The sequence below is a fragment of the Trachymyrmex septentrionalis genome, unplaced genomic scaffold (assembly GCF_001594115.1).
Source record: "Trachymyrmex septentrionalis isolate Tsep2-gDNA-1 unplaced genomic scaffold, Tsep1.0 scaffold14, whole genome shotgun sequence".
In the NCBI taxonomy this organism is placed as follows: Eukaryota; Metazoa; Arthropoda; class Insecta; order Hymenoptera; family Formicidae; genus Trachymyrmex; species Trachymyrmex septentrionalis.
In genome coordinates, this window is record NW_017304543.1 from 3,775,906 (window position 1) to 3,791,818 (window position 15,913).

The following is a 15,913-nucleotide window of genomic DNA, read 5'->3' on the forward strand; positions in this document are numbered from 1 at the left end:
TAGAAATTATTTTTTAACGATATTAGTATACAGAATCTTAAGAATTAATTTGGATTTTATTTCTAAAAAGAACATCTAGTAATGTGAAATTAGAAGTGATGAAAAAATAAGCAATGCCAAATTTTTTATAATCTTAAATAAAAAATATTCTCTTTTATTTTCATTTAAAATAAATTTGAAGACATTTTAATTAGGTTTTATATCGAGGTCGTAATTTAAGTTTAATGACTAAATATGTGGGAATTTTAGAATAGTGTGTAGAAATATTCTTTAAAAAAACTTGATGTTTTGTACTTGCGTAAGATTGTAAAATAAATGTAAAAGCCTAAATCACAATGTCTTTGTAGACATCAAAATGTGAAACGTGATCGAAACTGCGCCGTGCAGCAAATCGACCACGCACGTACTAAATTCGATATTCACTTTTCGCTTTGTATTCTTCCTCGGTACTCTCTCCTGAGAGAAAAGCGCCATCCGCAAACCTGTATAGTTCACCACAAAAACTTCGCATGCCGCGATTACAGAGGTGACTTCATAAATAATTTATCAGGCTGACATTCGTGGGGTTTTTTCCACAAGGAGTGTGCATATTACTTAAAAAAATTCTTTTTCTCGAGGAAATATAAAATTAAGATTCTTTCTCCGAAACGAATACGTGCCTTTACTCGCACCTCATGAAATATATAATATAACTATTTAAACATTTAGACTTAATTCGTCCACTTGTCTAGTTACCATTTGTCTAGACGTGCTATTGAAATTACGTGACCTGGCATACATATTTTGGCAATGACGTACTCGCAGAGTGAAATCAATCGATGCGTCCGACATCAATCCCAGGTGCGTGTTTGACTTCCCAAATAGAATGTTGCACAATGACGTTATCGGTTAATCTACCTCGGATACTATCTCCATCGTCGAAGAATTAGGTTGCTGTGCTAAAATTGTGAATATCAGAAAAAATGTAGAAGTAAATAATTAGGAAATGCGACTTAAATACATAAAAAATAATAATGCATTTATATCGATTTTAAATATAATAATTTTGAAGATATAAAAAAAATTAAATAATCTTAAATCTTAAGAAAATAATCTTAAATTTTGTAAAATAATTTATTTTTTTATTAATAATGAATAATTATTTTATATTGAATAATAATTACAAAGGTTAAATATAATAATTTCCTATTTTCTTCATATGCAAAATATTAATTGTATATACATTAATATCTTAACTTTTTGGAAAATGTTCTATATTAAATAATAATAAATTCGCAATAATATTTATTATTCTTATTAGGACAAAAGTTCACTTTTAGCATAAATTTTTTGTTTTTGAAATAGTCATAAAAATATACATAACTTTAATATTTCAAGGAACTATGTAGTTTCCTTGATATAAAAATGTTTGAATCCATTAATAAAATGATAAAAGGATCCGATGATAAAAATTAATAAAAATAATACAGCTGCGATTGTGTTTCGCGTGTCAAGTTTTCTATATGGCTCCATTCGCTTAATCAATTATTTAATCAATTTTAATTTAACTTCATTTAAACTCATTTAAAAGAAAAATTTTGATAATATAAAGCTACATTTCATCGTTATCAGTAGGTCGGACTAAATTAAAGTCAAGGATTTCGTCCGATGTTAAGAAACGGACATCGCTGTCTTCCGAGAGGGCCGATCCGCTCGCTCCTCTTTTATAAGTTTTCCTCCTTCTGATAACAATAATCACAGTCGCAAGTGCCACACAAAGCACGACCAAAGTTGCACCCACTGCGGCGACGATTTCCAGTATTTCGATGCCTCTACCCTGTTTCACCTTTTCCGGATTTTGCTCCGCGGTGTGTAAATCTGCAAATTTTTCTCATCGTCACTAACATAAAAGAGCAGTTAGCATAATCCTAACAACAAAAATGATTATTAAACTGCCATTTTAAATCATCAAATTAATTACATATTATATTATGGTGTATAAATAATTAGTTTTTCAAAAATAAATTAAATTAGTTGGTCTCAAGACGTGCTATTTGTGTTAAAAGTCTTGCATTTTTTTCTTTCGACTTGTCAGCTAATAATTATGTATGTCCTAAGAAAAAGGTTAGTCAATATTTATAATAAATATAGATACATTATACATTTGTGAGAGATGCAATTGTTCAAAATTGATAAGTCTATATCTTAACTTTTTAACTCACTTTGAACTTTCTTCAAGAACTAGACCAAATCAAGACGTCCCATCGCGATTTAATATCAAATAATATTTCTTACTTTCTCAGTATATAATGAAATAAATATACCAGATCGATCTTGAAGTTCTATGTATTTCGTTGTCGAAGTTTTTATCTGGGGTACGAAAGGTGTTTCTTTCGTTTCCGTCTGCTGCGTTAGTTTTGCAGGTGTTGTTCTCCGTATGGTCGGTTTCTTGGTTTGAGGCTTCATTTGAGGTGTTGTAGTCGTAGGTCTTCGCGTTGTCGTTATGGTGTTAGGTCTTCGCGTAGTCGTCAATGTCGTCGAGTTGAACATACCTGGGTCGATGTCATCCTTCGGATTTATAGGAAAGCCTGTCAGAGTAGAATTCTTCACCGGTGCAACCGTCGCTGCACTCGGTGATCCTACTGTGACATTATCGAATATTGTGCTATATCCTGCAATTATAATTAGATTCCAATCATAGAAATGTTACAAAATTGAATGATGTACCATATATGGAATCCAGCGCTATTGTTAATTGTGATTTTACATAATTTGATTTCAATAAGCATATCCTATCAAAACATCCTATTGGGGATCCTATTAAAATAGTAAACAGTTACCTAGTATGCAATATTCAGCGTAATCTGGGCAGCAAATAGAGCGTTCCGCACAATCGATCGTGCAAAGGCAACTCTCCGGTCCAAATGGCGGGACAGAAGCAATGCTTTCTGATGAAACGCATCTGTCTCGACAGGTTTGTTGCGCGTTAACTATTTCGATTTGATCTGAAACAGATTTTTCAGAATATATATTTATGCAGTCTACAATATTTTTCTTTATATATACACAATTTTTTGACAATGACATTAATTTCTAGATATTAATTTCTGTAAAAAATTATTGATATAGAAATAAATATCACATTTCTATATGTACATAGAAATTATTGTCGTATTGTCCAAAAAAATTTTGACAAAAATGATGATTTTATGTGAAATATTAATATCACATTTCTATGAAAATTAATATTATATTGTCAGAAAGAATATCTGCAAAATTTGTTCAAATATTTAATACCCTGTATTTTATTTTACTGCAAGGTAATCGTTGAAATAAAATTGTGACGTCTGGAGTTGACAGTGATCTTCAAACTGAAATATGTTCCAAATATTGTACATAAAATTTATTTTAAAGAAATTTAATTTATACACGTTACTTTTTGCAAATATTTTTTGAAAATTTTGTCAAATAAATTTATATAACACTTGCAATTACTCACTTGCAATCACAAAATACATCAATTTTCAATTTTTAATAAATTAATTTTAATAAAAATTTACCCTCATCGCTTACTGTTACGTTGACAGATTCGTTTTTAACAATACAATCGTCTCCTTGTAAAATAGCGACATCGTCTATTGCAATATCGCTCACATAAGTGATACCTCGCACTCCTTCTATAATAATCTGTAAAGAATGTTTAACTTTTTTTTAATTTGAAGCTAATACTGAAATAATATTATGTGTTATGTATTAACAAAGCAAATAAATCGTATTTAAACATTCAAAATGTAATGAAAGCTTCGACAAGTATTTCTAATTTTCTTTTAATGATTTTATAATAATGCAATATTATATAAAAAAAGAACAATGCTCAAAGGCACAATTTAATTATTTAAGAAACAATTATTTTATGTACCTGAAAGCTGGCGTTAGCTTTTGGTAATTCGGAAATGCCATGGAACCATTGATTTCCTTGATTTCCACTTTTGGTGAATATCAATCGTGGCGTAGTATCCTCTTGCTTGAAATATATATTCAATGAGCCAATTGTGGCACCGTACATATGATACCTATCGAAACAATTTGTAAAATATTAATAAATGAAATATATAAGCTACATTATATATTATATAAATCCTTCATTTCTATATGATATAAGCTAAATATAAAAATTGTTGCAATAAGTATATTGCATTTCTCTATTAACTTTATTTTATTTCATTTCATTTTAATTTAATAAATTTATTCATAAATTTTATTTATTAAAATTGTAATATAAATGTTTTGAAACTTAAACAATTTTATTTATTAAATTTATAATAGAAGTTCTTTTTCTTAAAAAAGTCCAAAAACTAATTGAAGTTGTATAAAAACTTATAAACTGAAAGGATTTATTTTGTATTATATTATTTACCAGAATGAGAAACATCCTGAATTAGTCAATGAAGAATTGTACAGGGGAGATATGATTCTCGCTGTATCGTTTATCAATCGTCCGGATGCCTCAATATAAAGATAATATCCTGAAGTTGTCGAGTATGAGCAATAATTAGAAAAACAATTTATTTCCTTTCTGCGTAATTTATAATCTAGCATTTCGGTGAATTACATTGAAGTTATTTAAAGTCATAGAAAGACTCATACCGTCATTTCCAGCTCCCAAAGTGTGATCGTGCGTCGGACCAGTACCAATATGTAAACTCGGTGTCTCAAAGTTATGACGTTTCCAATCAAAATCGTGTTGTGGGTCTTGTTCCCACCAACAAAGATCCGGATTTTCAAAATCGCATTGTGTCGGTGCGGTTGCGTTCGCCTCTTACCATAGATTATCACAAAAATTGCATTAACACAAATAAAATTTGTGATATTATCATCACAAAGCAGAAAATGTTATCAAAATTTTAATTAAAATTAAGTAAAGAAAAAGCTGAAAAGGAAAAAAGAAAAAAGGCTTTACATGCAATTATGTAAAAGTAAATATATATTACAAATTGAGCAAGCGTATAACATATTAAGCTCCTCAGCTCCAACCTAACAATAATTAAATCATCCCCGAGACTTATTAATCCTCAATTACATGAGTGAGTCATTTGGACCCGGGTGAAAATTTTAGTCAATCGCTATTTTTGTACAGTTATTATTCCAGAGTTGAAGAGTAAGAAGGTAAAAATACTTGGAACCTTTTTCTGTCAATCGCCATGATGTAATTATTTCGTTGTCTAGATGTTAATTGTGATGCAATAAAAGTTTGGTTTGGATAACTTGGATCCTTCAAATGTAAATTAAAAAGATTTTTGACAAAAGTGAAAATTTGTTTTTAGTAAGTGTCTGTTTATTAGTGCTATATTCAAGTATATGTGTTGTCTTCTTATAATTAAAACATATATTTAGTGTCAAAAAAAATCGAGGCGTCTTGATGAAACGATCATTCTATTTTCTCGAAATTATATAATCGTGAGTAAATAATGTCGAAATCATTTTATATTTAATATAAAATATTTTCATAGCATTTTTTAAAATAGGAAAATACCCGACATACCTCCGATATCATTATTCCGCATCCAGAGAAAGGTTTCTTCGATTTAAAGAAATGTTTCTCTGCTATACAGTTAAAGAAAAAACTTCTTTGATTTAAACAAAATCTTTTTACAATAAATCAAATAAATTTTTTTATTTAATTTCAAAAAATAATGTTTAAATAATGTAAAAATATTCAATGATGAGGGTTATATTAAGAGATCATAAATAATACAAGGAACATTTATAAGCTCTTGACGCTCTTTATATCAATATTCGTTTTTAATCCTAACTGATTCTCTTACTTTAAATTTATACTATTCTTATATATTTTTAATGAACTAAAATTATCTATTTCATAGATACTTTTAGTTTATTAAAAATCAAATTAAATTTTTCTGTTTTTTTTTTATTATTTTTTTTTTATTCAATTTTATTATTTATTTTTATCTCTTAAATTTTAACTTATTTCTCTTTTTTTTACTCGTTTTAAACTTAATCTTTTAACGTTTAACTTTACACTTTTAATAATCTGTCGGACTTTTATATCTTATCTTTGAACTTAACAGGATTCTCGACTTTGACCGATGAATTTGTTATCAACAAGTTTTTGCAACATTGACCTTCAAAAAATACGCTAAATCATTGTTTGACATTGGTACCTACATAATTATAACTTTATAATTTATTATTTTTATATCTAGCGTTTGACATAGTCTCTTATCTTTTTTATTTTAATTTTCTTAATTTTTTTACATATTATTTTCTGCATTTTTAATTTATGCTTCTTTTATTTTAAATTATAAGCCTTTCAATTCTCCTTGCCACACTTCATTATTTTATTACCTTGTCATAGTTTTTCAAACTAATGAAGACTAAATAATGTTGAAATGTTTTTATTATGTTGTTTATTTTCTCAGAGAATAAATAAATTAATTAAGTCTTGTTGCGTAATATCCGTTATTGCTTATTTTCGTGCCAATACTGCTGTTTTTTTACTTTGCAAATTTGTAAGACTTATATTACGTTTTTATAAGTAATTATTTTTTTGCGCTAATTTTTTGTAAGTATATCCTTTACCTTGATTGTAGAATGCAGTGCATTTATTAGCATTTATAGCAAGCAAAGCAATAATAATTAAATAAAATTAGTTTTTTATTGCAGTACTTCGACAATAAGGAATTGTTCCATTCCATTGACGTCCATCGCAATAAATTTCAGGGTTACCAATCAGGAAGTAACCAGGTTCGCAGAAGAACATTAATATTCCACCATTTAATTTTTGTACTATAATTGAGTGACTAGGCGCTGATGGTACGGGACATTCCGCGTCTAAACACCAAAAAAAATAAATCAAATCTATTAATCATCTTATCTCATTTAAAATTTAGAAAATACGTTGCATTTAATATTTACTATTATCAATAATTCCTTCATTAAAACTGATTAAAATATATTGATAGTGCAAATCGTTACAGTGCAATTATTTTATTGCACTTTTCTATTATTATACATTACTCTACAGACATGTTTTATTTTATAATATTCTAATCAAAATATTTAGTATCGGAGAACCTGTTAAGAGAATTTCTGCACACCTAGACATTAAATTATTGGAAATTAAACTATTTTAAGAAAAACGATCGATCAAGAAGTATTACAAATGTCGCGTTACATAATCCGTTAGCATTATTTAATTAACAATTTCGTCAGTTATTCTTACATTAAATTTTACTTACTCACACACACGGGGACAGATGTGTCCCATTGCCCACGTACACACGTGGAATATTTGTTGCCCACAAGAGTAAATCCATCGAAACAATTAAACCTCGCGATTCTACCTCGACCTCGAATGCGAATTCTTCCGTTGTTCAATCGTATCATAGGACATCCTCCTGAAAGAAAATTATTATTACAAAACCGTTAATTAATCCAAGAATAGTCACCTGATTTTTTCTTTACATAAAGCTTGTCCCTGCAGGTCTATTATGTATCTTTTAATACACGTTTCATTATCGTTATAACGTTGCTGCGCAGTTTTTTTACCATAGTAAAAGAGCTGCGCAGCTGCGTAATAATAAAATTTATATTAAGAGTTACAGAATAAGCCTGCAAGTGTTTTTATTATATTTTAATTAAAACCACTATTATTTACCACATATTGTATATTATTATTAATTTTTTCCTAAATTGTATTTGGAAACATTATAAATTTAATCACAATTTTTTGAAAAAAATAAATAGATACTAAGGAAATATTAAACAGAATAAGTATGTTAAGTAATTAATTACTTAATTATGACAGTATTTCTAAAAAATAAGGATTTTAATTAATACGATGTTTTTTAATTGCTTTTGATGGAATTACATATTTAATGTTCGTAAAAAATAATTACTAAAACAGAAAAAAATATGTTAAACAATGTATGTATAAAAAAATATTTTATAATAATTTATACTTTTTTGCCGGAATATAAAAATATCTCAGGTTATTATTTTATAAAACTCCAACATTCTTTAGTATAACAAGATTAGATAATGACAATATAAGATATACAATAGTAAACGCGGAAAAATAAAAATGTATTTTTATAGTTATATATGATATTAGTATAATTTTATAATATATTGTCAATCAAGTATAATATTTATTATTAATTTTTCTAATAAAGCAATTTTCTGTACTAAAACAAATATGTCATAATAATGAAATAAAATAGCATAATTATTTATTGAGTTAGTTATTTATTATTATTATTTATTACTATTAGTTATTATTGTTAAATGCATTTGTCTTTAAATTAATGCTCTCCTAAATTTATTATGCAAGTATGAAAGCAATGACATTTCAACTTCGAGCGTAACAATAATTTTCTCCGATAAAATAAATTTCTCTTGTGAACATTAATAATTATTGTAAAGAAACAACTCACTATTATACTAGGAAAAAATGAATCTTGAATAAAACTATCAAATTGAGGCATGTTTTCAACGGCAGTTAAATATTTTATTTATATGAAAAGTATAACAAAAATTTAGTTGCGTCTGTAAAACATTTTTCTGTTTTAGTCGTTTTTCTCCTTTGTAAATAAACAAAAATATTTGTTTATACCAACCAAACAATTTAGTTGGAATAAACAAATACTTTATTATTTACGAAGCAAAAAAATTCGCAAAAACAACTAAATTATTTGTTACATAAATAAAATATTTGGTTTGCTATTAAGAAATGCTTCAACTTACAGTTTTGTTAAAAAACAAAAAATTTTTTTCTAACATGATTTTATAGAAAAATATTGCGTTCATTGCAAGTCATAATATCGCTTTATTGTTTCATCCTATACTTTATTCAAATTCAAATTTTTTTTTAATTAAAAATACTTGTTATTTTAATTATTTCTGCTTACTCTGCACCTGCCAAGAGCAAATGATGTACTGGCCGAAGAAAGCGAATAGCAACAATATTATCGAAGAACACTTCATCTTTATGCAAATATGTGGGATGCACATGCATGTACGTAACTCGCACACAATGAATTAACGAGAAATCAATATTAGATTTTATTGCGAGAAAATTAGAAAGATGTATTTTATTTCAAGAGCAAACACCGCGGAGACACCGCCTCTACTTCAAAATAATATACAGAATCTGTGGTTTTAAATACTTCCGGTTTCACACGCTGCTTCACACAATAACCACAACAACGATAGCGTTGCGAAGCTGCGCGAGGATGTTTCCGACAAAGAAGAAAATTGGATTTGCGCAATTAAACGCGGCGAAGACATAAATGGAGAGCCGAGATTTCATCCTTTTATTTGGGGCTAGACTTGTGTAGCCGAGGGCGGGAACACAGTTTCCGCTGGCACGCGAGCGATAGCCCTTTTATCGTCTTCCGGTGCTTTATCTTCGTCGTGAGTCGCCAGGCCTTGAGGAAAATCCCTGGAGATTGCATTTCGCGCGAAACATGTCCGGCGCCAACTCGATAATCTTGATTCGGGATACGAAATTTTCCACACGTACTGCCTGATTCTACGATTTATCAAGATCGTAATCTAGAGTCTAAAGTCCAGGAGAATCTAAAGAAGCCCGAATCCATCAAATTCGTTGGAAGAAATATTATCTTCCTTTCGTTTCAAAATCAACTTTTACATTTCGATTTTGCTTTAAGGATACGAATTCTTTCATTTTTATTTCTACATCATACGTATATACTTATAATAATTTTAAGAAATGTATTCTTTTATAATTCAATTATTGCTAATCTTTCGTTACAATGCTAATTTAGTTCTAATATACAGTATAAAGAAAAAAAAAAAAGAAAAGAAAAGCAAAAAATAAAACAATAATACAAATTGTTTTTGAAGCAATCGTCATCGAAAAATATGCAAACAAATGTGTCGAAAAATTTTTTTAATGCAGTTTCTTATTTTTAAATCATCATTGTTATTATTTCAAAAATTATTTTTATTATAATTTTTGTTATGCTCATGAAGAAAAGGTTTTATGACTTTCTAAGAGAAGAATAATCCGAAGCCTCTTTAGCTCAGTGGTAGAGCACTGGTCTCGTAAACCAGGGGTCGTGAGTTCAAACCTCACAGGAGGCATTTTTTTTGCGTCTTGTTTATATTACAAATATATCATTTTTTATTATTTTTCAGAAATACTAAAATGCTAACGTGCATAATGCACCTATTAATTTTTTGATACTATCAATTTTTTATATTCTATTTTTTAACTACAGTAAAAAACGTAAATTTGATTTTATTCATATTATGTATGATTTTATTCATACATTGTATGCGCATGTTTTCCTTCCTCTATTAAATTACATAAATTATAATATGTTTTAATTTTTAATTTGTATGAATATTTTAATTAAAATTTTTAATTCTAAATTAATTCATTTAATTAATTAAGTCCTCTAATTAGAGATTCTTAATTTAAATTAAATTTTAAAACATTTCTTAAAAATTTAACATTTTTTTAAATAAATTAATTATGAAATAAAAAAATTTTTAAACTTTCATGCGTCATGAATTAATTGATAAACTCTTTGTATCCAGTTGACATTGATGAAAAATTAAACATAAGCGAGATTCGATACAAATAGCAATTTAGATAAGATTCAAATTCATTGATGAAAAATACATACAAGTTTTATATTTTTTAATTAACAATCATAGTGCATGAATATGTAGATATGGTATAGCTGACGGAATCGGCCAAAAACATCGAGAGTAACGCCGGATTACGGAAGTGTCGAGACGCCATATATTCGAAATCTACCGTTACCTAAATGCCGAACGTGACCGGTGCAGCGCCACATGTCAACCGGCATTGTCTCGTTGTTTCCTGCAGTTTCCCGCTGTTCTATTTTCGTGACTATTCGAGGTGACACTGGACAGATATTAACAGATATTCATCGAGATGGATAACGATTTACCGTACATGGTAGAGTACGCGAAAAGCGATCGCTCGAAGTGTCAATTATGCAAGCAATCAATTATGAAGACGAGTTTAAGACTCGCCGCCGTTGTTCAGGTACGTGTCGAATTTTGCAACAAAGAAACCGCGCAAATATATTGCACCTCATTATGCTCAGTATTAATGGGGAGCATTTCGTAAAGAAGCGAATGCGTGCATTATCATTGAACTATTGATCTTGAGTAATGATAAATAAAGCACCTGATGTTGTCAATTTAGATAATTGTGTCACATACGTGATGCTATTGCTATCACAATTCTTGTTGAATTATTCAATTATTTATGTACAATTGCTTTCTCTCTCTGCAATGTTTTCTTATTCGATTATAAAAAGATTATCAGATTATAAAAATTATAAATATTTTTTTGCTATATTACTTGAAAAACTAAAAACAAATGTATTTCTTTTCTTACAATGTAACATTGATGCATTCTTTATTGTTTTTGTAATTCATTTTAGACAACAAACTAAACACTAAATATAGTTAATCATGCTTAATATTAAGAAATTTTCTGACTTAAGCTGTACTTCTGAGATGATGTGTTTAAAAAAATAAATCTTATATAAACATAATATTTTTAGAGTCCTGTTCATGATGGGAAGATACCTAGATGGTATCACTTCAAATGCTTCTTTTCAAAACAAAGACCAAGTTCCACTAATGACATAGCTTGTTTCGATCAGATTCGCAATAAAGATCAAGATGCAATTCGAAAGAAAATTGGTTGGTGTATGACCCAAGCAGAACCTATAATTTTAATTAAATTGTTTGATCATCTTAGCTATTTGTTATGTTTTGACTTGTAGAAGAATGTCGTAATGCACCTTCTGTATCAAAAGGAAGGAAAAGAACAAAAGGTGGTGCTTCTGGAGATTTTAGAGTGGAATATGCTAAGTCTAGCAGAGCCACTTGTATAGGATGCCAAGAAAAGATAATAAAAGGCGAAACAAGAATAGCAAAGAAAGATTATGAGAGCGAAGAAGCTAGGAGGTTTGGTGGTTTGGACAGATGGCTTCATGTGGAATGTTTCGCGAAACTAAGAGCGGATATGGGATATTATGGCAGAGGAGATGAACTTCCCGGTGCCAAACAACTCTCAAAAGAAGATCAGGCAAATCTCAAAGCTTCATTGCCTAAAATGAATCAAGGCGATGTACCACCACCTGCTAAAAAGGTTAAGGATGAACCAGAAGATATAGAGGAAGCAAAGTTGATAAAAAAACAAAATGATGAGCTATATGCTATAAAAGATAAAATATCACATCTTGGAAAGAAAGAAATGAGTGAATTATTAGAAGAAAATGATCAAGGGATTCCAAGTGGTACATCAAATGTAAGTGCTGCATAATATATATTTGAATTATACACTTAATAAATATTTTTTAATTGTAAATCTATTATATGACTTTTAAGCAAGTTATATCACTAAGGGTTTATAATAGTACTAATCAGATTTTATTTATAGATCACAAGTCTCTTAACTGATATACTATATTTTGGAGCTCTACAACCCTGTCCAAAATGTAATGGACAGCTCGTATACAATTCTGGTTTGGGTTATAAATGCACTGGCAATGCAACAGAATGGAGTAAATGCGAGTATGTTACACAAGATCCAAAAAGGAAACTATGCAAAATACCAATTGATATGGAGGCATTTCCAATTAAGTACGTTCTCTCATCAGAATATATGGAACTTAAATAAATTAATTTTATGCACCTCTTTATTTCAATATTAATAATTACGATATGAAGATGAATTATTAATAATCATAATTTATTTATAGATCATACAAATCTAAGATAAGAAAACGAATATTTAAAATAACAATGCCGTCTTCGTCGGGTGTTATTAAAAAAGAGGAAGATGAAGCAGATGGACCGAAAATACAAGGAAAACCACGTCCTTTAAAGAACATGCAGTTTGTTATATTAGGTCGTACACAGAAAGATAAAGAGGAATTGAAAAAGGAAATTTTATTGTTGGGTGGTAGTGTTGTAACAAAAATCCATCAAGATTTGGCTGCTGTAATTTCGAATCAAAATGAAGTGGATAAGATGAATAAAAGAATGGAAGATGTTAAATTACACGACATTCAAGTAATAACGGAAGATTTTATAGAAGAAGCAAAAGAGTACACAGATTCTCCCATCATGCTGCTAAAAAAGAAAACTATTTCTAACTGGGGTGGCGACATTAATGCTAGACTTTCTAATGTTATCACAAAATCTGCTTCTAAGAGTAAGAGCAAATTTGAGAAGTCAGGTTCTGGTAAAATGAAGGTAAAGGTGAAAGGCGGTGGAGCTGTCGATCCCGATAGCGGTTTAGAAGATGTTGCACATATTTATCAAAAAGGCAAAGATAAATACACTGTCACGTTAGGTCTAACGAACATACAATCGAAGAAAAACAGTTATTACAAGCTGCAAATTTTGAAACATGACAAGCATGAAAAATATCACTTGTTTAGAAGTTGGGGCCGAATTGGTACTACAATTGGCGATAACAAATTGGATAGAATGTCTTTGGAAGAGTGTATAGAACAGTTTGAATCGTTGTATGAGGAGAAGACGGGTAATCAGTGGAAGAATAGAGAGCATTTTGTCAAAGTACCGAATTTGATGTATCCGATCGAGATAGATCATGGGGATCAGGAGGTTATTTCCCTAGATTCAGATATTAAGAGTAATTTGCAGAAACCAATTCAGGACCTGATGCGCCTTATTTTTGATGTAGATGAGATGAAAAAAGTTATGTTGGAGTTCGAGATAGACCTGGATAAGATGCCGCTCGGAAAATTGTCTAAGAAACAAATTGAGAAAGCTTATGCCGTTTTAACGGAGTTGCAAGAGGCGTTAAAAATAATGACTGATGACGTGGATCGCGCTACATTGATCGATGCTTCCAATAGATTCTATACACTGATACCACACAATTTTGGAGTTTCCGGGCCAAAAATTCTTGAATCATTGGAAGAAATCAAGACCAAGTGTGATATGCTGGATGCATTGCTTGAGATGGAAGTCGCGTACAATCTTTTGTGTGATAAGACTAACGAAAAAGAGAATCCACTCGATAGTCATTATAAGCAGTTAAAGACGGATATCGAAGTAATGGATAAGATGAGCGAAGAATTTAAGATGATCGAGAAGTATGTCAAGAATACTCATGCAGCTACTCATAAGCAGTACGAACTCGAAATCAAGGAAGTGTTTATTATTAAGAGACAAGGAGAAGAACAGAGGTTTAAGCCTTTCAAGAAAATGCCCAACAAAAAGTTGCTCTGGCACGGATCCAGAACTACGAATTACGCAGGAATATTGTCTCAAGGTTTGCGCATCGCACCGCCAGAAGCGCCCGTTACTGGTTACATGTTCGGCAAGGGTATATATTTCGCCGATATGGTGTCGAAGTCTGCAAATTATTGTTGCACACATAGCCAGAATCCAACTGGTTTGTTGCTGCTTTGCGAAGTTGCTTTGGGTAATATGTACGAGAAGTATCAAGCGGACTACATCGAGAAGCTACCGAAAGGAAAACATTCGACATTGGGTCGTGGCCAGACGCAACCTGATCCGCAAACTGTCTACAAGACCAAGGACGGCGTTGAAATACCTTATGGAAAGGGAGTACCTGCTAAACTTAATAAAACTTCGGCATTATTATACAATGAATACATCGTATATGATGTTGCTCAGGTAAGAGTACGATATTTAGTAAAAATGAATTTTAAATACAAATATTAAAATACATAATGAAATACAGTTAAGGTTTTTTAATTTCATTCCATTTTATTTGCTATATTATTAATTTAATAAAAATAAAAACTAATTAACTATAAGAAAGATAAATACTAAATTCCATTGAAGAGTTTGCTAATATCATAACTGTTAAAACTTCACAGAACTGTTTTACCTTTGATATGATGATAATCTTTAGAATTATGTGTTGTAATTGTCTGCAATTTGTTTACGCGCACCAAATAGTGTTTGCCTACCTCGAATATTGAATGTAAGATCAATAAATTTTTCACAAAATTAAATGTTTTTTGTTCTTTACTTTGAATACGCATTTCCTTATCCAACCTCTTGCATTAATATTGTTAAGTCATCAAATAAATTATAACAATTTAATAAGATTTAAATTTAATAAGAGTTTGAAGTAAATATATGCGAGATAATTCGAATTATTTTTCCTATAATATATTTATTACTAATTCTCTTGTGAATTCTCAAGATTGTGCTTAACGCAACGCATCAACACGTCAAATAATGCATGAATGTTTAGATACACGATGCGTACTTCCATGTTTTTTTCTATAATGTATTTCATAATAAGCTTTGTGACGCTATGTGATATTTTGTACGTGTTTACTAATTTCTCACACGTAATTGTAGAATGTAACATGGTAAAAGATCATATTTGAATCATTTTGCGCAATCAATATGTGAAATCTGTGACAATAAGTAAAACCTGTTTTTTAGCTATACACTTCCTCGACTTTGTGTGCATAGGACGCGCATGCACACATTTAATTACATCAATTACATATGACCTTTTACTATGTTATGTTTACTATATTCTATAATTACTTTTATGACATAATTAGTAGACACATACAAACACAGATCAAAATTTACAAAGTGCATCAATGAGTATTGAAATGCATGTCAGAATGTATACATGTATTTGAAAAAAATCAGTTGAAACAACTTTAATAAACACGATATAAATATATTTTTTAACGAATACAAAGAATAAAAGTATAGATAATTGAAGAATATGCAGTATTATAAAAATAATTTATTTTCTTTTTGATTTTGTATTGATTTTTCTTTTAAATTTAATGTAATCTAGCGTATAAAATAATTATTGTATGTATATACATACGAGTATACATGTTTATTCCCTTACGTTTACTCT

General features: G+C 29.5%; 2 protein-coding genes, 1 long non-coding RNA gene and 1 other non-coding gene across 5 annotated transcripts in view; 2 read left to right on the top strand and 2 right to left on the bottom strand.

The window, feature by feature from the left end:
* LOC108745533 (MAM and LDL-receptor class A domain-containing protein 2-like) overlaps window positions 1-9,295 on the bottom strand; it is a 13,393-nt gene extending 4,098 nt beyond the window's left edge. Inside the window, exons 1-10 of one of the 2 annotated variants that reach the window (XM_018481720.1) lie at window positions 8,910-9,292; window positions 7,239-7,397; window positions 6,667-6,831; window positions 4,627-4,797; window positions 4,397-4,505; window positions 3,899-4,052; window positions 3,540-3,666; window positions 2,820-2,984; window positions 2,304-2,651; window positions 1,664-1,857 (exon numbers count right to left, since the gene is read on the bottom strand). In XM_018481720.1, the coding sequence (XP_018337222.1) occupies window positions 1,664-1,857; window positions 2,304-2,651; window positions 2,820-2,984; window positions 3,540-3,666; window positions 3,899-4,052; window positions 4,397-4,505; window positions 4,627-4,797; window positions 6,667-6,831; window positions 7,239-7,397; window positions 8,910-9,012 (1,695 nt within the window). In that variant the 5' untranslated portion in view covers window positions 9,013-9,292. Of the gene's footprint in view, window positions 1-1,442; window positions 1,858-2,303; window positions 2,652-2,819; window positions 2,985-3,539; window positions 3,667-3,898; window positions 4,053-4,396; window positions 4,506-4,626; window positions 4,798-6,666; window positions 6,832-7,238; window positions 7,398-8,909 lie in introns of those variants that run through there. The other variant, XM_018481719.1, reaches the window with a different exon arrangement.
* LOC108745534 overlaps window positions 1-12,327 on the bottom strand; it is a 22,412-nt gene extending 10,085 nt beyond the window's left edge. Inside the window, exons 1-2 of the long non-coding RNA XR_001939105.1 lie at window positions 12,316-12,327; window positions 9,123-9,125 (exon numbers count right to left, since the gene is read on the bottom strand). This is a non-coding gene — a long non-coding RNA (uncharacterized LOC108745534). The remainder of the gene's footprint in view (window positions 1-9,122; window positions 9,126-12,315) is intronic.
* On the top strand, window positions 10,036-10,107 carry Trnat-cgu. Its single transcript has one exon. It is a non-coding gene; the product is annotated as a tRNA-Thr (tRNA).
* LOC108745532 (poly [ADP-ribose] polymerase) lies at window positions 10,836-14,736 on the top strand. The gene is made up of 5 exons (XM_018481718.1): window positions 10,836-11,044; window positions 11,571-11,712; window positions 11,796-12,322; window positions 12,455-12,657; window positions 12,777-14,736. Exons 1-5 carry the CDS (start codon window positions 10,931-10,933, stop codon window positions 14,734-14,736), a joined length of 2,946 nt encoding a protein of 981 aa, XP_018337220.1. The 5' UTR covers window positions 10,836-10,930.
* Window positions 14,737-15,913: the final 1,177 nt, after the last annotated feature.